The sequence below is a fragment of the Bos indicus x Bos taurus genome, chromosome 11 (assembly GCF_003369695.1).
Source record: "Bos indicus x Bos taurus breed Angus x Brahman F1 hybrid chromosome 11, Bos_hybrid_MaternalHap_v2.0, whole genome shotgun sequence".
Lineage (NCBI taxonomy): Eukaryota > Metazoa > Chordata > Mammalia > Artiodactyla > Bovidae > Bos > Bos indicus x Bos taurus.
In genome coordinates, this window is record NC_040086.1 from 11,382,301 (window position 1) to 11,401,771 (window position 19,471).

Here is a 19,471-nt window from a genome sequence, read left to right on the forward strand (position 1 = left end):
GAATGAGTGACCTTCCAATTCAGTTATCTTCTAATTCCTGAAATCTGGAAGGCAGAGACGACCAGATGTAGAAGAGGTGGGGAAGCCCAAGACAGCGGAGGAGGGGTTATGAATGTGAAAGGAGGGGGCCTGGTTGTGGTGGGCCAGGCAGGGAAAGGGCATTTTGGGGCCCTGAATACTAGCTGAGAGTTCAAGCTTTAGTTTATGATTAATGGGGGATTATTGAACAATCGTCAGCTAGGGAGGAGCTGTGATAAAAGGGTGCTTTTCAGAAAATGAATGTGTCAGCAAAAATCTTTTGTTAGGAGATCCCAAACTTCAGAGTCAGCCTATACCTATTTACAGGCTGATTTTTCAACCCAGAAATTCCTAGTCCTGAGTTTGTGACACTTCAGTATGGGTTGTGAAATTCTCCCCAAATTCTCATGCTATTTAAAGGAAAATATGTGCCATAGGGCTTCCTTGGTGGCTCAGTGGTAAAGAATCCACCTGCAATGCAGGAGACGGAAGAGACCTGGGTTTGAGGTCTCTTCAACCTGGGTTTGAAGACCCTGGGTTTGAGGTCTCTTCAAACCTGGGTTTGAAGACCCAGGGTCTTCCCTGGGTTGGGAAGATCCCCTGGAGGAGGGCATGGCAACCCACTCCAGTATTCTTGCCTGGAGAATCCCATGGACAGAGGAGGCTGGTGGGCTAAGTCCATGGGGTCTCTAAAAGTCAGACACGACTGAAGCAACTGAAGCATGCGTGAATGTACCACACATGTGCCATACAGCCCGGCCTCACAGGCAGAATGTGAGGGGTATCACGAAATCCAGCAAGTATTAGGGTACACACTCCCATCTGATAGCCACTCCTCCAAAGACAAGGCTGTATAGTCTGGTGTGATTCAAGTGTGTGTGTACACATAAGGAATGATGTATCAATACATACATGTCTGCTTGTAAATAGACCATGTCTGGCAGGGACATGAGAATATGGCTACAGTGGCTGCCTAAGGGGAGGGGACTAAACTAAAGGTCAGGGATTGGAAGGAGACTTACTTTCTATTATTTACTCTTTTTCGTGATTTGGATTGTTTACTGTATGCACTTGTTACCTGCAAAATAAGAAGAGAGAAGAAGTGGAGTCTGGAGAGCTTGGAGCTCAAGTCTCCTGATTTCCACTAGAGTGTTTTGGGTTTTGTTTTAATAAAAATTGTTCTTTTTTTTCTGATAATACTTGATTATTATATAAGTTAAACAATTTCACTTCTCTCCTCAGAGATAAGTTTGGTATATATCCCTCCAAATTCAAATAAATACCTCAAATTATAGGAATCTCTGCCTGTTTATTGTATTTATATACTATAAACATGCCAATATAAATATATATTTGATATAAGTAGGATCATACTGTGTATACTCGTCATAAATCTCTTTTTAACTTCACAATCAATTTTGGATGTCTTTCCATGACAGTCATAAAATTCCAACTTATCCTTTTAATAGCCACAATAATTCATCTGTGGCTTTTTTAAAGATTGTGATATATTCTTTCAAACATATGGAATATTATAGGAAATAGAGAATAAAATATTAGATGCACCCAAAGCTTTCTCTGCCCTCTGCTTTTTTAATTCTGTTTTCCTTCTTCTTTCTTGACGAAGGCTATTGACTTACACCTTCCCCATTTGTGTCTTTATACTGTATCTTATGTGTCTGTATCATAAACCAGAAATTGTATTGTTTATATGTTAAGTTTACATTATGTTGTGCTGAACCCTTTTAAACTTGCTCTTCGTTGTGGTTTTGAGATTTATCTGTGTTAATACATATGCATTCATCTCAGCTTCTGAAGACTAATTGGGAACATCCAGGCTGTTTGCAGTTTCTCACTATTATATGTAGCACTGCACCAGCCAGCCTTGTACACGCATCCATGTGCACACGAGTAGGAGCTTCTCTAGGCCAGAGGTTTCAAACAACCACCTTGGGAGCTTTAAAAAGCGATGCAGACATCTGGGTCCTTCCTCCGATTTGGTTTCGGTTGTGCAGCCAGTACTGAGAATCAGCGGTCGAGGGTCAGTACAGAGAAGTGGAATGATCACGTCAGAGGTAATGCCCATCTCTCAGTTCAGTTCACTTCAGTCTCTCAGTCGTGTCCAACTCTTTGCGACCCTAGGAACTGCAGCACGTCAGGTTTCCCGGTCCACCACCAACTCACGGAGCTTGCTCAAACTCATGTCCATTGAGTCGGTGATGCCATCCAACCATCTCATCCTCTGTCATCCCCTTCTCCTCCTGCCTTCAATCTTTCCCAGCATCAGGGTCTTTTCCAATGAGTCAGTTCTTCACATCAGATGACCAAAGTATTGGAGTTTCAGCTTCAGCAACAGTTGTTCCAAAGAATATTCAGGACTGATCTCCTTTAGAATTGACTAGTTTGATCTCCTTGCAGTCCAAGGGACTCTCAAGAGTCTTCTCCAACACCACAGTTCAAAAGCATCAATTCTTTGGCTCTCCGCTTTTTTATAGTCCAACTCTCACATCCATACATGACTACTGGAAAAACCACAGCTTTTACTAGACAGACCTTTGTCAGCAAAGTAATGTCTCTGCTTTTTAATATGCTGTCTAGGTTGGTCACAGAGAACTAGCCAAGCTGATCACATGGACCACAGCCTTGTCTAATTCAATGAAACTAAGCCATGCCATATAGAGACACCCAAGATGGTCAGGTCATGGTGGAGAGTTCTGACAAAATGTGGTCCACTGGAGAAGGGAATGGCAAACCACTTCAGTGTTCCTGCCTTAAGAACCCCATGAATAGTATGAAAAGGCAAAAAGATGGGACAATGAAAGATGAACCCCCCCCAAGGTGGGTAGGTGCCCAATATGCTACTGGAGACCAGTGGAGAAATAACTCCAGAAAGGATGAAGGGACGGAGCCAAAGTGAAAACACCACCCAGTTGTGGATGTGACTGTGATAGAAGCAAGGTCCAAGGCTGTAAAGAGCAATATTGCATAGGAACCTGGAATGTTAGGTCCATGAATCAAGGCAAATTGGAAGTGGTCAAACAGGAGATGGCAAGAGTGAACATCTACATTCTAGGAATCAGCGAACTAAAATGGACTGGAATGGGTGAATTTAACTCAGATGACCATTATATCTACTACTGTGGGCAGGAATCCCTTAAAAGAAATGGAGTAGCCATCATGGTCAACAAAAGAGTCCAAAAGGCAGTGCTTGGATGCAGACTCAAAAATGACAGAATGATCTCTGTTCATTTCCAAGGCAAACCATTCAGTATCACAGTAATCCAAGTCTATGCCCTGACCAGTAATGCTGAAGAAGCTGAAGTTGAACGGTTCTATGAAGACCAACAAGGCCTTCTAGAACTAACACCCAATGTCCTTTTCATTATAGGGGACTTGAATGCAAAAGTAGGAAGTCAAGAAACACCTGGAGTAACAGGCAAATTCGGTCTTGGAATACAGAATGAAGCAGGACAAAGGCTAATAGAGTTTTGCCAAGAGAATGCACTGGTCATAGCAAACATCCTCTTCCAACAATACTAGAGAAGACTCTACACATGGACATCACCAGATGGCCAACACCGAAATCAGACTGATTATATTCTTTGCAGCCAAAGATGGAGAAGTTCTATACAGTCAGCAAAAACAAGACCGGGAGCTGACTGTCACTCAGATCATAAACTCCTTATTGCCAAATTCAGACTTAAATTGATGAAAGTGGGGAAAACCACTAGACCATTCAGGTATGACCTAAATAAAATCCCTTATGATTATACAATGAAAGTGACAAATAGATTTAAGGGACTAGATCTGATAGACAGAGTGCCTGATGAACTATGGATGGAGGTTCATGACATTGTGCAGAAGACAGGGATCAAGACCATCCCCAATAAAAAGAAATGAAAAAAAGCAAAATGGCTGTCTGAGGAGGGCTTACAGATAGCTGTGAAAAGAAGAGAGTCAAAAATCAAAGGAGAGAAGGAAAGATATACCCATTTGAATGCAGAGTTCCAAAAGAATAGCAAGGAGAGATAAGAAAGCCTTCATCAGTGATCATTGCAAAGAAATAGAGGAAAATAATAGAATGGGAAAGACTAGAGATCTCTTCAAGAAAATTAGAGACACCGAGGGAACATTCCGTGCAAAGATGGGCACAATAAAGGACAGAAATGGTATAGACCTAACAGACGCAGAAGATATTAAGAAGAGGTGGCAAGAATACACAGAAGAACTGTACAAAAAAGATCTTCATGACCCAGATAATCACGATGGTGTTATCACTCACCTAGAGTCAGACATCCTGGAATATGAAATCAAGTGGGCCTTAGGAAGCACCACTATGAACAAAGCTAGTGGAGGTGATGGAATTCCAGTAGAGCTATTTCAAATCCTAAAAGGTGATGCTGTTAAAGTGCTGCACTCAATATGCCACCAAATTTAGAAAACTCAGCTATGGCCGCAGGACTAGAAAAGGTCAGTTTTCATTCCAATCCCAAAGAAAGGCAATGCCAAAGAATGCTCAAACTACCGCACAATTGCACTCATCTCACACGCTAGCAAAGTAATGCTCAAATTTCTCCAAGCCAGGTTTCAGCAATATGTGAACCGTGAACTTCCAGATGTTCAAGCTGGATTTAGAAAAGGCAGAGGAACCAATGATCAAATTGCCAACGTGCGTTGGATCATCAAAAAAGCAAGAGAGTTCCAGAAAAACATCTATTTCTGCTTTATTGACTATGCCAAAGCCTTTGACTGTGGGGATCCTGCTAAACTGTGGACAATTCTGAAAGAGATGGGAACACCAGACCACCTGACTTGCTATACAGGAGAAACTTGTATGCAGGTCAGGAAGCAACAGTTAGAACTGGACATGGAACAACAGACTGGTTCCAAATAGGAAAAGGACTACGTCAAGGCTGTATATTGTCACCCTGCTTATTTAACTTATATTCAGATACATCATGAGAAACGCTGGGCTGGATGAAGCACAAGCTGGAATCAAGATTGCTGGGAGAAATATCATTAACCTCAGATATGCAGATGATACCACCCTTATGGCAGAAAGTGAAGAACTGAAGAGCCTCTTGATGAACGTGAAAGAGGAGAGTGAAAAAGTTGGCTTAAAGCTCAACATTCAGAAAACTAAGATCATGGCATCTGGTCCCATCACTTCATGGCAAATAGATGGGGAAACAGTACAAACAGTGGCTGACTTTATTTTTTTGGGCTCCAAAATCACTGCAGATGGTGACTGCAGCCATGAAATTAAAAGACGCTTACTCCTTGGAAGGAAAGTTATGACCAACCTAGATAGCATATTCAAAAGTAGAGACATTACTTTGCCAACAAAGGTCCATCTAGTCAAGGCTGTGGTTTTTCCAGTAGTAATGTATGGATGTGAGAGTTGGACTATAAAGAAAGCTGAGCACCGAAGAATTGATGCTTTTGAACTGTGGTGTTGGAGAAGACTCTTGAGAGTCCCTTGGATTGCAAGAAGGTCTAACCAATCCATCCTAAAGGAGATCAGTCCTGAGTGTTCATTGGAAGGACTGATGTTGAAGCTGAAACTCCAATACTTTGGCCACCTGATGCAAAGAGCTGACTCATTGGAAAAGACCCTGATGCTGGGAAGTTGAAGGCGGGAGGAGAAGGGGACGACAGAGGATGAGATAGTTGTATGGCATCACTGACTCGATGGACATGAGTTTGGGTAAACTCCGGGAGTTGGTGATGGACAGGGAGGCCTGGCATGCTGTGGTCCATGGGGTCGCAAAGATTTGGACATGACTGAGTGACTGAACTAAACTGAACTAGATTGGTCATAACTTTTCTTCCAAGGAGCAAGGCCATCTCTACCTGCACCAAATGAGCAGACTGGCTTTTACTCTGCCTGCAAGGGTGATTTTTGTTTCCCTACATCTTCTTCAACATTTGCTATTATCAATTTTTTTTTATTATTTTATTTTTTAACTTTACAATATTGTATTGGTTTTGCCATATATCAAAATGAATCCACCACAGGTATACATGTGTTCCCCATTCTGAACCCTCCTTCCTATTATCAATTTTTAAAACTAAATTTTATCCATCTGAAATGGATCTTTCTCATTTTAATTTGTGCTTTCCAATTCACAGTATGGTTGAGAATCTTTTCCTAACTTCACTGGGCATTTGGGTTTCCAAATAGAAGAGAGAGAAGGAGATTTCTTTTCATTTATTGTTCAGTTGCTAAGTCTTGTCTGTTCTTTGGGATCCCATGGACTGCAGCATGCCAGGCTCCCCTGTCCTTCACTGTCTCCTAGAGTTTGCTCAAATTCATGTCCGTTGATTTGGTGATGCTAGCTAACCATCTCATCCTCTTCCACCCCTTCCTTCTTTTGCCTCAATCTTTCCCAACATTAGGGTCTTTTCCAATGAGTTAGCTTGTTATATGAGGTATCCAAAGTATTGGAGCTTCAGCTTCAGCATCAGTCCTTCCAATGAATATTAAGGATGGATTTCCTTTAGGATTGACTGGTTTGATCTCCTTGCAGTCCAACAAATTGCAGACAGATTGAAGACCTAAATGTGCACAGTAAAATGTTAAGGCTTCTAGAAGGAAATGTAGATGAACATTTTTGGAGTAAGGACAGAGTTTCTTGGAAATACAAAAAGTATATACCAGAGAGGAAAGGATTGCTTATTTGGCAACATATATGACGATCTATTGTATGTTAAAGGGCTTCCCAGGTGGTGTAGTGGTAAAGAGTCTGCCTGCAAGTTCAGGAGACACAAGAAACATGGGTTTGATCCCTGGATCAGGAAGATCCCCTGGAATGGGAAATGACAAACCACTGCAGTATTCTTGCCTGGGAAATTCCATGGACAGAGGAACCAGGTGGGCTATAGTCCATGAGGTCAAAAAGAGTCAGACATGACTGCGTGACTGAGCATACACAAACACATATGTGTGTTAAACTGCATGACAGAAGACACCATCAACAAAGTGAGAAAACAAGCCCAAGCTATTTGTAAACCATTAAACCAATGAGTCAAACTCCCTTATTTTTTGCTTGCACCCAAAGATGAAGAACTCTTGCAGGTTAATTTTTTTCTTAGATTCAAAAATCAGTCTTTGACGATTGTAAGTCCACATTCATTGAATTTTAAAATATTTAAAAGTATTTCTTTTATGAATTTTTACTTAAATATTTTTCAGTGAGTTTGATCATTGTATTTTTCTCTTTAATTTTTATCTTATATTGGAATATGGTTGATTGACAATGTTGTGTTAGTTTCAGATACACACCATAGTGATTCTGTTATATATATACATATATCTGTTCTTTTTCTAATTCTTTTCCCATTTATTTAGGTTATTACAGAATATTGAGCAGAGTTCCCTGTGCCATACAGTAGGTCCGTGTTGGTCATCTGATTTAATTATTAGTAGTTTGTGTATGTCAATTCCAAACTCCAAATCTGTTCTCCCCCAACCCTTCCCCGACCCTGGTAACCTAAAGTTCATTCTTTGAGTCTGTTAATCACTATATCTTTTTCTTAATAATTGTTAAAGCTCTTTATGTATTTTGTGATCATTTTTGGCTGAAAGTAACAGAAACCCTCAAACTCAAACCGGCTTAAATACTAATGATTACTTTACAGAGCTCAAGTCTCCCTTCAGGCATCAAGGCCAGTCTTTCCTTTGCTCTGCCAGGGGCTTCATCTTCAGGCTTACTCCCTTCATGGTTGTGAGATGGCAACCGCAATTCCAAACTTCATATCCAAACCCACCACTGTCCAGAGGACAGAAGGTTCTGCTGACCACCACCTCTTTTTTAGTGGGAGGAGGACTTTCCCAGAAGTCCTGCAGACACCCCTCATTGTCTAAGTTGGTCACACATCCCATCCTAGATCAAGGGAAGGATTTTATACTTAATTATGGGGAGTCAGTCACCATGACCCTCCATTAGACCTTTCATATCAGTAGTCCTTTGTCATATATAATATATTTTAAAGCTTCCCATTTCTTGTAATATGGTTCATAAATAGGTATCAGATGCCATTGTTTCTTAATTCTAAGATACCTTAGCTGTGAGGCATTAATGTAACAATCTTTCCGAAGAGGAGAGGACTATATTTCATTTGAAGGAATAAATAAGCATATAATGCACATTCAATCCAAATCACTTTTTCAATATCACAGAGTCTGAATCTCAGCCTTTTCCACATTGTACAATACTGTTTTGGGCACTGATCGTTAAATGCAGCATCATGACCAGCACTGCTTTTTCTAAGCTCTGCCTCTACTCTTGACCCTTTTTAGTCCCTTTTAAATTAACAGGATAATTTCAAAACACATAAAAGATTATTGAGTTTTTTTTTTCAACTCCTACTTTATTATACTTGTGGTTTCATTTTATTCTTTACTTGAGGGAAAAAAATATTTTTAAAGTTAATCAGCTTCTTTAGGAAGTTTTTGAAACAGATGCCTAAGTACAGGACCCATGCATAGGTCACACCAACTCCTGCTGGGGTTTGAAATTTTTCTGATCTACTTTAAGAAGTTTGGCATTTCCTTTTCAACTTTTAGAAAAGAAAAGCCTGGTTACATTCTCTTTGCAAAAATGCAAAGTCTAGGTAAATTTAGGGTAAAAAAGTAGAAGTCCTTCAATAATCCCTAATTTCCAAGAGGATCACTTGGTGAGGTGTGACCCTTCCAGAACATTATCCAGGGATTTATGCAGACACGTGTGTGTACCAGTTATGTGGTTTACGTTCAGTAAATCACCCTGTACATGCTCAGTAAGTCTGCTCACATAAGTTTGTTCTGGCGATCTCCCCGTGTGAGTTCCCTAATGGTGGACATTTAGGCTGTTTCTAATTATTTGCTGTTACAAACAGTGCTATAATTAACATCCTTGTAAATGTCTCTTTGTGCATATGGGCAAGCATTTCTTTAGGGTAGCTATCTATGGTTTGGCAATTTCTGCTGCCTTTAATTGCATTGCCTGGTATCTGGCAGACGATCTTCTGCATGTACAATAACTTTTCATGTCCATGCTCTATTATAGTGTAAGTTTTAAAAAGATGTTTTAGGCAACAATTAGGAATCTAAGTTTAAGTTCAAATTCTGTGTGGATTGCTGTGGGCAGCTGAGGTGACACTTGGATGAACAGATGCCTCTACACGTGGCTAAGGTCGCCCATGCACAGGCAGTTGTGATGAAGAGCAAGTAAGGTCTCACACGCATTGTAAGGCACATTGTGATTTTTGCACTGTTAAAATATGAGAAAATGCTTCTTAGAACAGAGCAGTTACGGTGTTTGATTTTCCCAGATAAATAGCCCATTGCTCCACCCCATATTTTGAATGGCCCTTGCCCTGTGAGTTGATAACAACCGCATTTACAGAAATTCCTTTCCCCTACAGCTGGGAGTGTTTCGGGACTATTAACTCCATTGATCTATGCCTCTGTTCTGGTGCTAGTTCAAGGGGCAAGCTCCCCTGTAGTCTTCTTTTTGAGAACCTTCTTGCACATTTGTCTTTCTGTCTGCTGCTCTTTCTTCCTCCCCACGCTGTCCTTTTCACACGGGCACTTCATTAGCTGTTCACAATCTGCATGATTTTGCATCGTGGTGTGTCTGATGTGAGAACATCTGCGGTAGTCAAGAGCATATTTTCCTCAGGCCTTGACACTGAGCTCGCCATCAGCATGAAGCAGTCTCTCTTGCTTTCTCTCTCTCTCTTTCTCTCTCATCCACTGACATCTCCCAGCATCGCTGCTCCAACATCAGTTATGCCTGAGTCTTGAATGGTGTCAATCTGAGTTGAAAATGTGTCAGCTTTCTTAACATTATCACTAACAGACTGCTTAATTAACCTGCTGATACTATCAATAATGGATCTTGCTGGTATGATAGAAAGAAGACCCGCAGCCCACGGTTGGTCTCTCTCTCTCTTTTCATTTGTTTAGTCTCTCAGTGACAATACTGCTAGAGCTGAACTTTTCAGGAGCGGGATAAGAGCGATCTGGGAGGGTTTGAAAGGAATACAGTAGAACTTAAAGCTCTGGAAGAGACAATGGAATCACTGAAACAGGCTGGCATTCTCGTTGCTCAGAGGTAGGGATGGCTAGTAACCGGTGCATACAGCAAGTGCTCAGTAAATGGCTAACCACTGTACAGAGTCAACAGAAGAGATTACAGGGCACGTGCTGTCTGAGTTGACAGTAAGAAAGTTGGTGTTCACCAGGAGGAGCCTGGGGTTGCCATCATTCTGTAGTGGCTTCCAGGGATTTCTCTCTTTTCCATCTCGCAGCTGAGATGAGAGGGGCACATTGTCGTTCTCAAAAGGGTCCAGACAGGGAGGAGGCTGGGTTTTCACTTCCTTTCATGCTTTATCTTTCATCTCAAGTGGCTTTGTGTTTGAACCAACGACCTCCTCTATCCTTCTGAGGCCACATCACATATTCAGAAATTTCAGAAAGCAGAGATGCCACCGCAGCCTGGAGCAACTCCATCACCTCCCAAACCATGCTCTCTCTTGTCTGTCTGTCTCGCGCGTGCACGTCAACACACACACACGCACATAGACGGACTTGACATGTCTCAGCTGTCCCTGGCTTCCCCCTACCTGGACAAGCCTGTAAGCTCAGCCAGCACCCAGAAATTCACGGACACACTAAACGCATCCCCATTTTCACACTTGGGAGGCCGGCAGGGAGCAGAGTTCATAGAGTGAGTTTAGGCAGCTGCTCCTCCCCTGAACCACATTCCTGTGGCCTTGCCTTTCCTGGAATGGTGGTGGTGGTGGTGGTAGAATGTATTCTCAGAGGGCAGAGATTAATGCCTTTCAGGGCAGAAAACCCCAATATCATCTCCAAAGGTTTTCTTGGGTCTCCTAGTACTTAAGGGCCTGGCTGTCCCAAGGGTGTGATAGGTTGCAGTACATCGCTGCCACCACTAGAGGGCAAATCACTAACACAGGCCAGGTGCCCCTACCCCAGGCCTCTCCAGGGGCCCTTCTGGACCCTAAGCCCTAGAGGGACCCTGGGGCTATCAGGAGCTCACCTCTAAGGGTGAGGAACAGGAGATGCAGAGCCAGGCTTGGAACCCAAGGCCAACTGGCCTGAAACCCAGGCTCCCATTCTCTCCTCCCTTACCTCAGATTCACCTGCCTGACTCTCAGTCTCTGGGTGTGTTTAAGACAAGGGCTTTTCAGCATCAACTCTACTGACGTGTTGGGCTGGATAATTCTTTGCTGCGGGAGCTGTCCTGTGCATTGAAGGATGTTTAGTCTCTGGTCTACCCAGAGATGCCAGTAACAACCCCTGCCCGCCCCCCCCCCAGATCGTGATCATCAAAAATGTCTCCAACTTTGCCAAATGCCTCACAAAATCAGCCCCGGTTGAGAGCCCCTGTTTGAGACAGGGGAGTGTGGCTGCTGTGGAGACAGCAGGGACTGAAGCCGACAAGGTCTGCCCATGGCTCCCACTGTGACTGTGTGTCGTGTGGAAACACGAGAGCTACTCGGAGACGGCATATGTGCTGTAAATACGTTTCAAAACTGTATTGGGTCTCCTGCTTTTCTTCTCCAAAGGCTGCAGAGTACCTCGGTCTTCCCCTCTGTTTATTCCACCTCCCTGCTTTACTGAAACAGGAGACGGAGGCTCAGAGACCCTCAGGGCTTCGAGCGGCCCCTCACCTGCAGGGCCGGGTCCCCCAACTGCAAGCGCCCTGGCCCGCTCTGCTCCCTAGCATTGGCTTGGGCACCAGGAGCATCTGCGGTCCTCCTACTCCACCTGCCCACTAGGCCCTGCCGCCCTCCAGTTCCCCAAACCCTGGCGCCCCCCCCTCACTGGAGGGAGTGAGGAAGCAGCAGGTGTTGATGCTAATCAGCGTTCACAGCCCAGAACTGCAGTCGCTCCCAGGCTCACACACTCCCCAAAATTAAACACTCATTATACAAAATTAATTGACATTAATTAGCAAAAATTAAAACTTTAAACACAGCAAGGCGCTTTGGGGGGAGGAGTGAAGCAGGCGGGCTCCACATTTGTCACCCCCCCAACTGCCCACCCTCCCACCATCCCCAAGTCCCCCCACTTCCATCCTGGAGCAGAACCAGGGTTCAGGCGAGGTCAGCACCCACACCCGGCCCTGGGCCCAGACCTAGCCATGTGAATCCCAGGGGAGAGAAGCCAGCTGATGGGTGGCCCCCCAAAGTCGGCACACTCTGCTGAAGTAAGGAGCTAAGAGCCGTCCCCTCAGCCTGGGTCCCCATGATCTCAGCTGAGATGTGGAGGCATGGAAACCCAACCATCTGAATCAAGCATGTAGAAGGCATGCCATTCACCCCAAACTCGTCCATCTCCTGGGTACCCAGAGGATGGGGCACTGTAGCCTTTCAGCTCTGTCCCACTTTGCTGTGTGGCCTCAGATAAGTCACCCCCCTCTCTGAGCCTCAATCTTCCATCCATATGATGAGGGGGAGGTGCTGGGTGAGCACTGAGGTTCCTGCCTGCTCTGGCACCTGCTGTCAGGGAAGCAAGTCTCTGCGAGCTTGATTCACTCTGAGGAGCAAAGGGCTAAGTGTGTGGGGGGCAGCTGGCATTTTAAGAGGATGCCCAGAAAGGCAGCCAAGGGACTGAGGAGCTGACAGTGGAGCGTCCGGCACCAGTGGGGATTGGCCTTCAAGCCACAGAGCCCTCCTGGATGGGCATCCACTTTGCCTGCCGGTGGGGCCTGCCCCTGAGGAGAGGAAAGCAGTGTCCTGGACAACTGGCTGCTCTCTGAGCCCTGAACAGTTTCCCCTCCCCCCTCACACTGGTTATTTATTTTCCACCTTTGCTTTCCAGGTTCCCAAGAGCCCCACATCCTTCACCAGGCTGATAGGCAGCAGAGCCATGCCTCCACCCACTATGGGAACAGTGCCGTGCTTAGTCACTCAGTCGTGTCCGACTCTTTGTGACCCCATGGACTGTCGCCCACCAGGCTCCTTTGTCCATGGGAATTCTCCCAGGCAAGAATACTGGAGTGGGCTGTCATGCCCTCCTCCAGGGGATCTTCTCAACCCAGGGATCGAACCCAGGTTTCCTTCCTTGCAGGCGGATTCTTTACCATCTGAGCTATCAGGGAAGCCCATGAATACTGGAGTGGGTACCCAGAGAGGATCTTCTCCAGGGGATCCTCCCAACCCAGGAATGGAACCGGGGTCTCCTGCATTGCAGGTGGATTCTTTACCCGCTGAGCTACCAGGGAAGCCCCGGCATTTATTCAGAAGCTTTGTTGCTTGGTGTGGGTGGAACCCAGTGGTCTTCTCCACAAGGTAGAATGCCATCCTCCCCCCCTCACTCCTGCTCCCTTCTCTCTCTCCAGCCAGCGCCAATATCTGCAACGTGGTTCTGATGCGATACGGGGAGCTGGAGGAGGGAATTGACGTCTTGGACGGTGATGGCAACCTCGTGGGCTCCTCCAAGATCGCCGCCAGACATGTGGGTCATCTGGGGGCTCAGGGGGCTGGTGGGGAGGCTCTGGTTAGTTTTCCCTTGACATGATCATTCCCCAGGGGTTTCTGTCCACCGTGCCCTTGCCTTTCCTCTTGAGCACGCCTCTCCGCCCCTGCCCCCCACTCCCATCCATGTGAACCACAGGCCTCAGGTCTGGCCCTCGCCAGCCCTGCCTCTTGGACACCCTTGCTTCTCTGCAGCAACCTCTTCACCCCTGGGAAGCATCCCCATCTCTTATCCCAGCCCCTTAGGACCTGCTTTCTCTGACCTGTTAATTGGTGAGGGCAGAGGAGGCCCCCCGCGCCCCGCCCCGCCTGCGCCCTGGAGCTTTCTTTCCCTTCCCCAGGACCTAGAGCCCTGCTCCTGGGGCCTTCATATCCCCCTGGGTGAGAAGAGGACAGGTGGAAGTGGATGATTTGTGGTTCTGTGCTAACAGGCACTTCTGCAGGTGATACGTCACCAGGGAGTGAGGGTGGCCAAGATGAAGGGATTTCAGGCTTGCAGGAAGCCATGGAGATGGTTTGGGGAAGAGTATTTTGTTTCAGGAGGCCCTCTTTCACTTCTATCACTTTTCACCAGCCTCACTCACTCTAGCAATTTTTTAAAAAATTCCAGTCTGTGTATGTATCTCCCTGTGCTTTCCGGCCTTCATCCTAATGGCAACTAGTGTCATGTCCTGCTCTAGCCTCCGAGTGCTGGGTCCCCTCTGCTCCAGCCCCTCTCCCTCATCAGCTTGCACATGGGGCCGCCACTGCGCTGTCAGCGAGGGGCAATCTCCATAAGCCTCTGACCCCACTGGGAAAGTAAGTGTCCGTGCACGGCTTGTGAGGGGCAAGGAGCTCGAGGGTGCTGGCATCCACACCACATCCTCTGCTTTCTGCACAGGCTCTGGGTGCCTGACCCCCCACCCCCACATCCTTACACCTGTTCAGGAGACTGAAGGGACCCTCTCCCAGGCCTTCCTGCAGCTGATGATGAAGAACCCAGGTTCCTGGGAGAAATATTCAGCCCCCGGCCCCTCATCAGAGGGGAGTTAGCCTCAACTTCCCACCTGACCCTAACCTCCTATCCAGCCCTATTCTCTTTCCTGACTTCCTGAGAGGGTGGCAAATAGTGACAGCTCCTTCACGTGGTCCAAACAGCAGGGACCCCCAACTCTTCTGCAGCCCTGGGCTGCCCTTGTCTTGAGGCTGCCGGCCCCTTGCCATTCTGGAGAAAGACTCCAGGGACCCACGTGTTACAAGCATTCCTTGAGCCTTCTCTGAGAGCCAGGAGCCTGCATCACAGCGACCATCAGGATGCAGAGATGCCACTGAGCTATACCTCGACAGCCGCCACTGCCCGGGGATCCTGAGGGAACCCCCCGGGCCAGGCCCCAGGCAGACCCCTTATGGGGACCACAGACACTCAGCAGAAGCCTTTCCCACTACAAAGTTGACCTCTTGTCGCTAAGAAAGACTCTCCTCCAGAGCCAGGAGATGCTTTAAGGGCCCAAAAAAGAAAGTCAGTCCCGGAACCTCTGTTCTCACTGGGCACGAGGAACCTCAGGCAGCTCAGCAGGTCCCAGCAGTTTGTTCTGGTCCTTCCAGCGCCTGCTTTGTTTCTGAGCATCTCGAGTCCTCCATGTGCTTCCTCTCAGCCGCAGCACCACCCCTCACCCCCAACTCGGGCACCTCCCTGGGCGCAGGCCTCTTCCTGGGACTGCCTCTGTATTGCCACCCCTCCCCCACACGTGGCAGGTGATGGGAATCTGTGATGGGAAGACAGGGAGAGCTTTTTTCTGTTGTGGGGAATACAGCTTAGCGAGCAATTCCATGAATTATTCCCTTCAGCCAGATGTGCTTAGCAGCAGTTCACACACCTAGGGGCTCCAGGGCGGGCTTTGCTGCCAGGCAGCTGTCCCACCCCCAGAAGCCCCTGCTCACCAAGCCTCTGCTTGCCCCTCAGGCCCTGCTGGAGACAGCGCTGACACGAGTGGTCCTCCCCATGCCCATCCTGGTGCTACCCCCGATCGTCATGTCCATGCTGGAGAAGTGAGTGGGGCCAGGATGGCAGCCACCGTGGAGGTGGAGGGGAGGGGGCCCTGCTGGCCCAGGGCAAGGGCCCTAGTTTGTTCTGACTCTCCTTGAAAGGACTGCTGGAATCATCTTGTGAGAATTAATGGACCCTCCCTGCTCAGGACCCTGTGCTAGGAGCTGGGACGGAGGTCCTGATGCACGAGGCAGGGCTGGCGCTTCTTAGGGGTGTGTGTGTGTGTGTGTGTGTGTGTGTGTGTGTGTGTGTGTATGCATTCTATTAGTGCACAGCGATAGAGAGAGCGTTTGAGGACTGTGGTGGGAAGACTAGATTTGGACCCAGCATACCCCTTTCAAGTATCTGCCGTGAGGCAAGTCTCCACCTCACTGTGCCTCAGTTTCTCCATTTATAAAATAATAGTATTAACCTTCATGCCACCCTCAGAGGGATGTTCTGAGAACATATTTGTCCTGACTCTAAAGAAAGAGTCAGGAGTCATTATTGTGTCTCTAAAAGAGATATCTGCTTTTTATAAGCAAAAGATATATTTTGCTTAATATAATTGTTATGGTAGTTGGTTCCTTTTAATTGACAAGTGATATCCCATTGTAAGGGCTTCCCTGGTAGCTCAGCTGGTAAAGAATCCGCCTGCAATGCAGGAGACCCCAGTTTGATTCCTGGGTCGGGAAGATCCCTGGAGAAGGGATAGGCTACCCACTCCAGTATTCTTGGGCTTCCCTGGTGGCTCAGACAGTAAAGAATCCACCTGCAAGGAGGGAGACCTGGGTTCGATCCCTGGGTTGGAAGATCCCCTGGAGAAGGGAAAGGCAACCCACTCCAGTGTTCTGGCCTGGAGAATCCCCATGTACCAGAGAAACCTGGCAGGCCACAGCCCGTGGGGTCACAGAGTCAGACTCTACTGAGCGACTGAGCACAACACAGCACAGAGGAGATACAATAATAAGAACAGTGATGTAGTGATTCTATTAATTAATGAGGGTAAAATTGAATGATGAAGATGGGGATGCTGCTGGGAGGAGAGGCTGAGGGGAGGAGGGAAGAAGCAGGCAGATCCCTGAAGATGAGGGCAAGTCTAGGAGGATGGCAAGAAGCAGGGAATGGTTCTAGGTGCAGGGAGGAAGATAAGCAAAGGCCTGGAGGTCTGGTACAGGTAGAAGCGAAGAGGTGATTGCTCCCTCCCTCTGGGGGCCCAGCCTGGAAGGGGGCACCTCAAGGCTATAGATGGGCTTGGGGCTGTGTAGGACAAGGATGGGGTTGGTGGCACTCCATGGAAGGCGTAGGTTAGGGGCTTCTCCCCAGTTTGAGGACTTTCTTATTCTCACAAACCAAATGACAATTAGCATCAAACCCTTATTAAACACTTGTTACATCCCAGTCCTCTCTCAGCCAGGTCCCTACCTAAATGCCATCTCCTCAAAGATGCCCTCCCTGACCACTCCATTGAAATGACAGCCACCAGGACTCCTTCCCTGGCTACACTGACTTATTTTTACTCACAGCACTTACCAATATCTGAGATTCTTTTTCTAGCTGTATATTATCTGTCTGCTTCACTAGAATGTCATCTACACTTTTGTTTTTAAAGTTACTCAGTCATGTCCAACTCTTTGTGACCCCATGGACTACACTGTCCATGGATTTCTCAGGGCCAGAATACTGGAGTGGGTAGCTATTCCCTTCTCCAGGGAATCTTCCCAACCCAGGGATCGAACCCAAGACTCCTGCATTGCAGGAGGATTCTTTACCATCTGAGTCACCATGGAGGTGGGTAAATTCCTTTTGTTTTCTGCCTGGCACAGTATCTAGCATAGTTCCTGGCAAATAGTGATGTTCAGTGTTTGTTGAATGAATGAATGATCTCATTTAACCTTCACAACAGTGCAATGAGGTCAGTATGGTATCCCTATTTTACAGATGAGGAAAGGAAGGCAAAAAGAGGTTGTGTATCATCTGCTTACAGTCACTCACTAGGAAATGGCAGAGCCAAGCATGACCCAGGAAGATGACTGCAAAGCTGGGCTCTTCCTACCACACTGGCTGCGTTTTGGGTTTTTGGATCCAGCACATAATCACGTCTTTGGAATCCACCCCATATAGAGACAAGGGAGGAGCAAATTTGGGGACCTGGTCTCAGAAAGCTTGTGTTTTGATAAAGGGGGAGACCCACACACAGGTCAGCTGCGGGTGGGACCCAGCAGTGTGTGAACAGGGTCAAGGTGATCTTGAGGGGGGTCTGGTCCAGAGGAAAGGGGCTGCAGCCAACTCTGAGATCAAGATAGGATTTGGTAGAAAGGAAGGCTTTGGGGGCAAGATTGGGCCTGTTGTGTGGACCTTGGAGAGCCAAGCCTAGGAGAAGAAAAGGAGCCCTGTGTCCAGCTATGGGGCTGATCCCTTTCTCCCCTGGAAGAGGGGAGGTGCAGGGTGAGAGTGAGTACCTGAGTGGGGATGGCATATTGAACACTGAGATTTAAGAAAATTAATCTCCTCTAGAAGTTGCAAAAATAAATCCTGGAAGTGATTGCTTTGGTGCCCCTGACCCTGTAGACATAACTCTCTGGTGACCTGAAGCTGTCCCCAAATACCAGTGACTACAAGTGCACACAAGGACCCCACCTGGCAAAGAGGAAGTAGGGGGGCTTCTGTCTTCAAGGCGACTGAATCTTGAACCTGAAATTTGCAGAGGGAAAATGTATGTGATGGCTGTTGGTGACATCTGAACTGGGTTTGCAGTAAGTGGAGTGGTGGTTAGTGTCCCATGAGTTGGAGGCTTCACGGGAGATGGGGTGAGATTGTTCCACTTCTGAACATCCTGGCCTGGAATCAGCCTGGACTACGGGCACCCCGAGTCTGACTCAGCTCTGAGTCCTGAAAAAGCCCCGAAGGCAGGTAGGTTAGTGGGTTAGTAGGCAGCCTTGTATCTGGTTGGTCCTTTCTCAAAGCTCGTGGGAGGGTCTCTGAGGGAAGAGAAAGAGTCCAGTCTGGATTGCCCCAGGAATATAAGGTGGGCAAGACTCAGTTTGCACCCTCAGAGACATAACTAACCTCACATACAAAGGGAACTGCCAGACAGAGGTGGGGGCCGGGCTGCGCAGGCACCAACAGAGACTCCTGGAGGCGGGGTTCCACGTCACCGCTTCCGCTTCCGGGTCTGGCTCGTCAGTTTCCCACCTGGAGAACCACTGCACCGCCCCCCTGACTATCTGGTCTGCTACAGCTCGGCATTTTGCACCACCCAGCAGGCCCCCCCTGTCGAGCACCCCACAGCCTTCCCATGCAGGGTGCTAATGACGGGGCCTCTGCTGAGGAGGCTGTTGGGGGAGGCAGCCTGACTCTCGACTCTCTCGACCCTGGGAGCCCTGGTTGGGTGAGGGAGTCAGGACCGCCAGGGAAAAAAGACAAAAGAACACTTACAAAGCAGCCTACTTGCAAATTAATGGAGCGCAAAGTAAAACTGCTCCAAGTGCTGAGGGAATGCACAACAATGGGGAGACAAGCTGTTGTGTGGCGGGCCTCAGTATCTCCTCTCCGGGGGAGCTCTCAGAGACGAGGTCCCTGGGTGTCCAGCTAGGATAGCACAGGTGGGGGGCATGTTCAGATGTCCCGTCTCTGAGACTGAAAGGAAAGGAGTCTCAAGTCAGAAGCCAAGAAGCCTTTAGCACCAGAGCAGGGCACCCCTCTGAGGAGCTGCACACCCTCCCCTCACCCTCCACTACCCCTCCTCTCAGGTCGGGGCTCACACTCCAGCTCCACCGTCCTGGGGAGGAAATTGGTTTTGGACTCTGGGCTGGGAGAGCAGCCCCATACCCCCACGTGATCCCCCCAACTCAGAGGCAGGTGTGGGGCTCTCTCCTCCAGCCCTGCGTCCCTGCCCTCGATTGGGGCCTTGGGTTCACTGCCCTCCCAGGACGGGTCTCAGCTGGTTGCGGTTCA

The 19,471-nt window shown here is 47.5% G+C and overlaps 1 protein-coding gene across 3 annotated transcripts in view; it reads left to right on the forward strand.

Moving 5' to 3' along the window:
* Positions 1 to 19,471, forward strand: part of SFXN5 (sideroflexin 5) — a 126,437-nt gene that overhangs the window by 84,741 nt on the left and 22,225 nt on the right. For 2 of the 3 annotated variants that reach the window (XM_027554894.1, XM_027554896.1), the window contains 2 exons: positions 13,374 to 13,489; positions 15,452 to 15,537. The exons of the other annotated variant lie outside the window; for it this stretch is intronic. In XM_027554894.1, the coding sequence (XP_027410695.1) occupies positions 13,374 to 13,489; positions 15,452 to 15,537 (202 nt within the window). The remainder of the gene's footprint in view (positions 1 to 13,373; positions 13,490 to 15,451; positions 15,538 to 19,471) is intronic. 3 annotated transcript variants of the gene reach the window in all.